General features: G+C 43.7%; 1 protein-coding gene across 1 annotated transcript in view; it reads left to right on the top strand.

Moving 5' to 3' along the window:
* Positions 1-4,594: 4,594 nt before the first annotated feature.
* Positions 4,595-10,188, top strand: part of Gpr149 (G protein-coupled receptor 149) — a 43,406-nt gene continuing 37,812 nt past the window's right edge. Inside the window, exons 1-2 of the mRNA XM_055596821.1 lie at positions 4,595-5,572; positions 6,504-6,696. Of these exons, the coding sequence (XP_055452796.1) occupies positions 4,595-5,572; positions 6,504-6,696 (1,171 nt within the window). The remainder of the gene's footprint in view (positions 5,573-6,503; positions 6,697-10,188) is intronic.

Below are 10,188 nucleotides of genomic sequence, written 5' to 3'. Positions count from 1 at the left end.
TGCAGAATCTTTCTTTCTGTACAACATGTTCATAAAAAGAAATTTGGCATGTTCTACTCATAGAAATGGCATTGTTGATATTCTTCCTTTAATGGAAAATTGACATATGGAAGTTTCTTCTGAACTGAAACATTCCTTCCAGGAGGGAGCAAGGAAAGCTCATGAGACTCTGGAGGGGAACAAACTTCTCCATGTCTGGGAAAACTGAACCTTGCTATATTCAGGTAGATTCCTCCACCACCCCAACCCTGCAGATACAGTCGCAATCAACACCTTCTGGGAAAGGAGACCCTCAGACCTCTGAAGCTGCCCACAGGTTGTACAGAGATATGTCAGGATGCTGTTTTGTGAGTCCTCACCTATGTTGGGCTTTTCAGAGACTATCATCATTTTGCATAATCCCTGCTCCTGAAACATCGCTGCTTCATATAACATCCAGTGCTCAAACGGGAACCTAACTGGATGCAAGATGGGTTGGGGTGGGGGAGTAATTTCATCCAGTTGATGCTGATTCATGAAAGGGGGTAGCATTCAAGGGGAAATCCAGATATAGCTACCTTTCTCCATATGGTTTGGGATACTATGCCTTCTCATTATGTTGTGTGGCTCCTACAATGGTGCTGAAACATGCAACTCAGGCTGAATCCTCTCTCCAGAGGGGTGTTCTGGGTAGAAAGTTCTTGGGAAAAAAATGGTGGTAGAGCTTTCTTCCTGAGTGTGGATAAAATGCATCCTGAGTGAGTACAGAGATGTCCTGAGAAAGGTTGAAGGTTTAGAGCACATTTTGTTGGATAGGTTATGGCAAGAGTATCTGCAAGCTGCTGCTGCAGTTTTCTGGCTTCTGAAATGTATAGTCAGATATGATTTTGAGATGGAGAGGACTACACGGGGGAGTTTGTGTAAAGGTGATGCAGCTCTCACTAGAAAAGGATCCTGAGCAGCTAGGTGGGAAACTTGGAAAAAAGAGAGTATGGGGTAGAAATGTCACTTTGATGTTTCTCAGAGCTAGCAGGATACAAGAAAAAAGTAGGTGCAAGTTAGATCTGTCTGTGCCAAAGAGCCAAAAACTGTGAATCCCTGGAAAGGGACAGATATTAAAGAAGGAGAAAATTAGGCAGAAGTGATGTCTAGTTCACCAGACAAGACAAAACTGTATTCACCAGAGAGTTAAAGAAATGGATTCAGTAGAGACCCTGAATATGAGATGGAGCGTTAGTGATTTTGGTAGGAAATAATCTTTGTGAAGTGGAAGAGTTTGCTAGATCTGAAAGGAATAGAGTTGAAGTTACCTGAAAACAAATGTGGCAACTTTTGCATTTTTCTGGAGTCCCTAGAGAAGAAACTAACAGAAAATAAATGCTGTGTTTGTGAATTTTTGCTAGGATTTAGTTCACTAAAAAATTTCTTAAATAAGTAAAAGACCAGGGTGTACAGGTGATTTCCAGTGTAACTTTGCTATGGAGGAAGGAGCTGTTCTCTCTGAGTGGCCAAGGTCACCTACAAGTAAGGATGAGCAGAGGTCTCACGTTGAGTTACCAATTGAATGCCCAAATACAAATTATTTGGGCTTATGGAGGGGCCAAATGTTAACACCAGGGACAATGGGCTCCAGTGGATGGATGTGGGATAAAATAGTACAGTCAAAAAGACCCAAGCTTGTTCTAAGTGTGGACAATAATCCCCTCAGAGTTAACAGTATACACTTATCTGCTAAGAAAAGCAGGAAGGAAGGAAGGAAGGAAGGAAGGAAGGAAGGAAGGAAGGAAGGAAGGAAGGAAGGAAGGGAGGGAGGGAAAAGAAAGAAACAAAAACGAAGAAAGAGAGAAAGAAAGAAAGAAAAAGAGGAAGAAAGAAAGGAAGAAAGGAGAAACATCAGTATTGGAGAAGTGGCTCTGCAGTTAAGAGCACCATTTTTCCTCCACAAAACCCAGGTTTTAACTCCTAGTCCCTACATGGTGGTTCACAATAGGTTCTGAGGATATGATTCCTCCTCCTCCTCTTTCCAGTGTTTGTGGGCACTAGGCATGCACATGTTGGATATACTCTATACATTCAAGTAAAACAATCTTACATAAAAATAAATAAAAGTGCATGTGTGTGTGTGTGTGTGTGTGTGTGTGTGTGTGTGCGTTGTGTGTGTGCTGAGGACAGAAGTTGGTCCTTTAGACTAGAGCTCACACAGGAGCCAGGCCTGAGGAAGAGACAGACAGATGAGAATATATACAGTTGTTTAGGCCAAGAGCCTGCCAGACACAATGGCATGTAATCAGGCAGGTGGGCTCAGCACAGCACAGCACACAGACAGACAAAGCTATTTTCCCTATGCTCTGTGCTAAACCAAACAGCTTACAGCAGCTCTACCAAGCCCATGGCACTGAGGAACTGTGCAGAGGCCCCATGAGAGCAGCCCAGCATAAGGAAGCCAAGCAACTCATAGAACTGATGGAATCTTTTCCTACATTAGATTTTGATAGTTAATTTTTAAGCATTCTCTTAGCAGATGGATCATAAGATCAATATGCATTACTTGAAATGATGAAGAATGAACCTTCAAGGAACTCTCAAAATCTGACCTTCATGCTCCCATGAAGGAGGAGACAGGGGAGGTAGCTGCAGCAGGGATACAAAGTGAATAAATTGTAATAAATAAAATTTTTTAAAAATCCCAGTGCCAGAGGTGTGTTGCTTTGTTACAGGTTGCTGACCAAGTAGACTCCTGAGGGCCCACAAATCATAAAGACTATTGCTTTCACTGTCAGCTGTGTGCCAGAACTAGATAGTAAGGCCCTGTGGCCGAAAACACTTTGGTTGCAGGACGTGGAGAAATGAAGCTGAGACTGGAAGAGAAGCTCCCTTCTTCCCAGCTTACAGTGCCACAAGGTGCTGTGCAGGCTGGAAGAGCATTGTGACCAACGCTACTGCTTGGCTGTGAGATCTACATGCTCCAATGCAAAAAACAAGCAAACAAATAAAAAACAGCCAGCATGTGTTTACTGACGCCACAAAGGTGCAACTCTCATGGGAACGATAAACAGTTTGGGCGCTCACATCTGGTACTGCCTGAAGAGGTCATATCCCCCGATGGGAAAGGAACTGCTACTGTTTTGTTAAGAGGATGTGATATCCCCATCAAACTGTCATCTAACTGCTTGTGCTTTTGCCCATTGATCACTGTTGCTGTCAGTGGAAATCTACCATGGGAAAAAAATCTTCCTTTTACAATACATTGTGTACCCCAGAGACTCCTAACCACTAGGAAAACTCCCAAGTGACTGTGGTTGTGGCATAGTGGCCCATGCTTGGTCACAGATGGAGTGTTATGTGGCTGAATGTTGGATTCCTCAGAATTGAAATATTGCCTAACGGAGAAAGGCCCATGGGATTCTAGAGGTAAACAAGCACCTACATGTCTGGGAATGCTGAAACTTGTGCGATTCATGTGGACCCCTCCTTAAGGGAAGAGAAGGGAGCAGCTGCTGGAGAGAAGAGTATGACCAGGTGGGATGCCTAGAGGACATTCTCAGCTCTGCCCAGCTGCCTGCAAGCTGTGAGCTCCAGGCATGCAGCCTTTGTAACTGGTCACCTGCATTGGGATGGGCTTTTCAGTGCTGCAGCTGCCTCAGAGCCATCCCTGTTGCTGTAAGCAGCCCCAGCAACATCTCATTAGTTCTCAAAGTTGGAACTTCGTGCAGTCATTTCTTTGGCCTGCCATGGGTTCCCTCATTAGGGTGAGTAGACTTCCATGGCTTGTATCTCTCCAGGGAAAGCCTCTCACTGCAATAGAAACCTAGATAGGGAGAAGGATTTCAGCTACTGGGGTACCTTAGACCACTTGGTAGTGATTTCCATAGTTCAGATCAAGGCAGAGCAAGTATTTGAACTAGTTTTATATGCTAAAATCAAAAGGCACTTTCTCTTGCTGCTAATAAGCCAGACTGGGAGTAGAAGCTACAAATCATTTTGTTCAAACACTGAACTCTCCCTTTCTTCGCAGCTTCTCTCCTGCTTGCAGCTGACTCCTCCTTCCTGCAGCTCCCAGGATCACAAGCTGATAAAAGAACACAAAGGTTTGATGGGAGCCTATGTTCAGGCTTCTTATTACTGGTTCTGCCTCAATCTCTCTCTCTCTCTCTCTCTCTCTCTCTCTCTCTCTCTGAAACCTACCTGACAACCTCTGTCTTTGAATCCAGTTCTGGAAACAGATGCATCATTTTATTGTTTTCCCAAGTGATTGAATCAAGCTAGAGATGCTCCTTAGGAAGGACCCCCAGCAACCAGGCATGGACACTTTGCAATCTGCCTGAGGAGTTCCTGCTTTCTTGTCTGAATTTGGTGGTGGAAGGAAGTTTTTGGCTGATTTCTTTACTTAAAATGTTGAAAAGTTTCTTACTGATGCCTGAAATGGATCCTAGCTTTAAAATATGGGTTGAGTCAGATCTTTCTAACCGAGACATGTCTGATCATTTTCCTGCTGGACCAACACACGGAACATCTAGAGAAACTTGGCAGGAGAAATGACATCTGATTTACAACTCTCATGCTCTGAGAAAAATCATCAGACTCGTTGAAGAGGGAAATTAAAACACTGAGGAAAATGTCTTTCTTTTTCAGCAACTTAACAAATGACTCTAACCTGTGGAAAGTAAGTCATAATTCTACGGACCTTGTGAGCTCGCCAGCCACTCTGACTCTTTCTCTTTTTTGCCTCATCTGTTTAATGACTATCGCAGCTCTGGTGGGCAGCATTTTCTCACTGGCTTCCCTGCTGCCCATGCAAAACAGGACTGTTGTGTCCATGCTTGTGGCTTCCTGGTCTGTGGATGATCTCTTAAGTGTCTTGTCAGTGGCCATCTTTCTGGTTTTGCAGTGGCCAAAAGAGGCCCCGGGTTACTCCCAGTCTCTGTGCACCACCTCTGCCTTACTGTATTTGTGCCAGGGCCTCTCCAGCAACTTGAAGGCGACACTTATAGTCGTCTACAACTTTTATACGATGCACAGGACGGTGTCGAGTCGGTCAACTTCCTGGCGATCCGGACAGGTGCTTGGTGTGGCTTTAACGGTGTGGGCAGTCAGCCTGCTGCTGGCCTCGCTCCCGCTGTGCGGCTGGGGCTTCTTCGAGCGCACGCCCTGGGGATGCCTGACGGACTGCTCCAGCCCCTACGTGCTGCTCCTCTTCGCCGTGTACGCTTCCGCCTTCGGGCTCCTGGCGGTTCTCTCAGTCCCTCTTACTCAACAGCTGCTGTGCTCGGAGGAGCCGCGGAGACTCCACGCCAGCTACCAGGCAATTTCCCGCGGCACCTCCACTCCTGGGACCCCGGCTGCTGGGGGAAGAGTGCTCTGCTTGTCGCCAGAGGACGTTACGATCCCTGCTCTGCGATGCTCTGGGGGGTGCTCCCCCAGCTCCGACGCAGGGTTTGCCCCGGGTCAGCCCGCTGCGCCCCGCGCTGGAGCCTGCAGGGGAGAGAATCCCGGAACTCCCCATGGCTCCAGGAGCTTCCCTGTGAGCCTGGCACAGAAGCGGTTCGCTTTGATCCTAGCTCTGACGAAAGTCATTCTTTGGCTGCCCATGATGGTGAGTGCATTTATCACCCGCGGGGTGTGTGTGCTGAGCCCAGACGCGGGTTTGGGGAGTTACCCAAGGAAGCCAGTGTAAGTCCGCTTCGCTTCCAGACGCATCTGTGGGCGCTGAAGACACCAAGCCTGGAGGAAGGCAATTCACCTGGGGACTGGTTAGCCACCAAACCTTAGCTGTTAAGTATTTTTCAGTCTAAGAAGGGCGGAGAGTCTTTTCTGTCACAGAAGACTTGGTTTTCCTAGACCACGGTCAAAGATGTTCTCTCTTAAGGCAAAATCTGGACATATTCGGAGAGGAAAGGAGGAAGTAAAAGGTTTTGTTGTTGTTGTTGTTTTGTTTTGTTTTCTTTGAACCTTATCTGGCCCCGTTTTATTCCTTGTTTCCTCTTGCCTGGTAGGGACAACGCCCATCTCTAGTACCCAGAGACAGAGTGGTGTGATACAATGTAGGGGGAAAGAGGAAGAGAGAGCAGAAATTAGCTGTTGTTCCGATGTCCAGGAGTGAGCTGAACGAGATGGCAGTGGCTCACGCTGTGACCAGCGCGCCAGGGTGGAGACCTGGAAACCAGAAGTAACAAGCCATCTGGAGTTTCCAGTATCCGTCCCACCGGTCCCTGCCCTCTTCGTGTAGCATCTCTAAGTTATAGACTGCCTGCCTCTTTAGTAGAGATTTCAAGCTGCAGCGAGTGCAGATCTAGCGTTCAGAAAGGAAACACCTAAACCCTGTCTGCTCTGGTGCCCTGAGGTGTGTCCCATCCATTCCCAGAATCCTGTCACCAAAAGCCCCGGGAGGAAGCCCAGAAACAGAGCTCCTATTGACCTAGACAGGAGGCTTGGATAGAGAGCTTCAGACGAGTGAGGGCTGTGAGAAAGGCTTGGAAAGTGGGAAACAGGATTCTGGCTTAAGTCTGAAGTTCTTTGCCTTTCAGATACACATGGTGGTAAAACACGTGGTGGGGTTTCAGAGCCTTCCGGTCGACATGCTCAGCTTTCTACTAACCCTGCTGGCCAGCATTGTAACCCCAGTGTTTGTCTTGTCCAAACGCTGGACCCATTTGCCCTGTGGCTGCATCATCAACTGCCAGCCGGACACCTGCTCCCCTGCATCCGATGGGAAAAAGCGTAAGTCCTCCACAGTGGCTCCAGAGTAGAAGCCTTGTGCCTGCACTCAAATAGAGGAAAGTGGCCTATTGAGAAAGTTACTGAGGGGGAAAGGGGAAGATTCTAGGACATGCAAATGGTAAATAAGAAGAATGATAAAATTTTAACTTAGTGATGGTGTAGGTTTTAAACAAGGTCGAGAAGTATTTATTCATTGGCGACTTTTTTTAGATAACAAAAGGGACCATTCAACTCAACCTTTTAATGTCAGCACGGACCCTTATATGTTACTTCCTTCCTCACTTTTAGCCCAAAGTGGAGGAAAATCAATCCCTCCTCCGAAGTCTACGCTTGAAGGGCAGCATTGCTGAGCAGCCTGCTTTTGAAAAAAGACAAATTCTAAAAAAAGAGCTTAAAACTCTTGAGCTATAACTCCTTCTTACTCAGTAGAACAGTAAGAAAAGTACTTTCATTATTTTGATACTTAATCTCTCCTAAGATACTGGAAAGGTTTTGTAGTGTGTAACCCCCTTGCCTGAAAATGACCCCCAATAAATGTTAGGGTACCCCTCTGCTGTTAGAAACAGCTTACATCCCTAACACCACCCAATAAACAAGAATCCCCGAGCTAAGAAGGGTTGGGGACCCTGGTTGTCTTTGTTTTTGTACCTGAGTTTAACCCATGCCATTCACTTAAAAAAAAAAAAAAAAAAAAAAGTTGTTTATGTTGCTAAAAGGAGAAGGAAGAGAAGTTGTTGCTGTATTAGAAGATTGCAGGATTAGATCCACCTGGCCATATCAGCTGATTAAAAGAAACAATATGATGCCTACTTCCCTCAAAGAAAAGTTTACCTGGGTGAAAAACAGGACAAGATTAGAAGTAGCTGTGATCTCCTAAAAAGGAAAGGACGTTTCCGTCATTCTAGAAGATATGCTCTATATGCTCTAGACTGAATAAATCAGTTGATCCGTTAGTGTGTGATCAATTAACTCTTCTGTAGATTGTCCTTTCTCACAGAATGAGCAAGAAATTTTTATATATAAAATTTTATGTAGAGAAAAAGATTAAATAAAAACAGTTCATTTCATACCATTTTAGGATTGTAAAAATTAGAGAATATCAAAGCATTTTCTGCAATCAATATATAACACGGTTACTGTAACAAGGTTATTTTTTATAAATATTAATTACTGGCCATTTTCATGTATTGATTATATTTAAGTTGTAGAATATTTAGATATTTTCCAAATGACAAAAAAAAAATTCTGTTGTTAAAAAGATCATTGTTTTATTGATAACAGATGACAAATACCTTGTGTCTTTAAAATACCTGGATAGCATAATAATAATGTTTCTTAGAGATTAATAACTAGACCATAACAATAGAGACAACTGATAATAAAGTATATACACAATTTGTAAAGTTATATAACAGGAAGAAATTATTTACAAGTCGATTCCAATAGTCTGACAAATGTTGCCACTGTGCTATTTCATTAGTGCCGTGATTCTGTCACCCAAAATTTAGAATCCTGAGGGAGGTAAGCTCATGCCAGCAGAAACGAAGACTCAGTGAAGTGGGTTAGGCAAACATATTTTAGAACTGGGAAGCACCCATATCAGAACTAACTAATGCCAATGCAATTACCAGGCACTCACTCAAATCACTAAGAATCCATTGCAACAGCCACACTACACATGCTGGGGAGCCTCCAGGCAGTCCAGCAGAACACCACCCTGGCTACGGAGACAAACTTTTCAAAACCGAAGCAATCACTTTCCCCTGAAATCACCACTGCTTTTGTTAGCATTTATTTTAAAAAAGAAGTTCGCTTTGAAGGTGTAAATGGTTTTTGTTCCTTCTTTTCATGTGTGTGGTGTGCATGTGTGTGTGTATCCATGTTCACATGTGTTTGCAAGAGCATGTGCACATGTCTGTGCTTGTGAAAGTCCAAGGTTGATGTCTGCAACAGCCTATGATTTCTCTTGACTTATTTTTTTAGGCAAACTGAGACTACAGCTAGTGCTGGTCAGATTGTTCCCCTGTCTCTGCAGCCAGATAACACCACATATGTTATCACCCTGCACCTGTGCTTCATGTGCTTCCTGGGGTTTTGAACTCTGGTTCTCTTGTTGTGTGGCAACCATTAAGCTCCCCTCAGTCCCTGGAGGTTTTTTGTTTTGTGTTGTGTTTTTTTTTTAAAGAAAAACATAGCATTAAAAACAAAATATTAGCCAAGGGTGATGATGCATGCCTATGATCCCAGTACTCAGGGAGTCAGAAGCAGGGGGATCTCAGTAAGTTCAAGACCAGCCTGGTCTACAAATTGAGACCAGGACAGCCAAGGCTATACAGAGAAATCTTCTCTGAAAAACAAACAAACAAAAAACAAACGAACAAAATACAAAACAAAAAAATGTTGCTAGAGAAATACTAACTTAGACACTTACAGGTCAAATAGCTCCATTCCCTTTTATAATTCAGACTATGCCAAAGGGAATACAGTGAAAATGTGTGCCATGCCAGGAAGTGCCATGACTGTGGCACTGGGAGTTCTATACCTCTCAAGGTGGCTTATCCTCAAGTTGACCAGGAGTTGGCCAGATATATGAACTCATTAGGAGTTGCAAGTAAAAATTTCTTCTATTTACATTCTTTATCATTGAACTTCAGAACCAAAGAAGGGAAATGGTTCATGTATTAACCCATCCATCCATTAGTATATTTCTCTACCAAGCATGATCAACAGGGAAGCAATTTCATATAGAGGATAATCATTAGAATTCTTGAATCAGTTAATTTTAAAGTTAAATCATTTTGTAAAATAAATAACCAAAGCTGGCTTTCCTTATTGATCTCAGGTTTCTCTACAGAAAAGAATGAGCAATACTATTATGTAGGTCTATCATGAAACAACATGGTTGAATTACCACCTCAGAATGATTATGGCAACCTTAGTCTCTTTCTTTAAATGTATATCATCATCATCAATTATTGTGTGTGGTATTGATGTGTACATGATTGTGGATGTATGAGTATGGAAGTAAGAGAATAACTTTTGGGAGATGGATCTCTCCTACTCTGGGAGCAAGACTTCACCTCAAGTAAATGACTTAAATGGCAAACACCTTTACCTACTGAGCAGCTCACTGGTCCCTGGTTTTCTTCTCGCCTCAGACTTCTTGGTATGCTCCTGCACTGGAAGCACTCTCTCCCAAAGCACATTCTGCTTACTCCTGTAAAGATGTCACACATTTTCTACTCTCTGAATCTCAAAGTCACAATATACAGCTGACACTATACATCCAAGTATTGATCATAAAATAGTTGTTTTATAAGCACCCTTATTTTCTGCGCGGTTCTAGCTAACAAATTTGCCCCTTCCAATCTATGCTGGAGAAATGGAACCCATCAATAATTGTGTCATCCTTGTAGTAATTCAGCTCTCAGTCTTGAAGTACCTTAAAAGTTGTAATTTAATTTTATTGGACTATGTTCCTGGATAACTAAG

The sequence above is a fragment of the Psammomys obesus genome, unplaced genomic scaffold, assembly GCF_907164565.1.
Source record: "Psammomys obesus unplaced genomic scaffold, mPsaObe1.curated_primary_1811, whole genome shotgun sequence".
NCBI classification, from domain to species: domain Eukaryota; kingdom Metazoa; phylum Chordata; class Mammalia; order Rodentia; family Muridae; genus Psammomys; species Psammomys obesus.
Note: the sequence above shows the minus strand (reverse complement) of the source record. Positions and strands in the feature narration are given on the sequence as shown.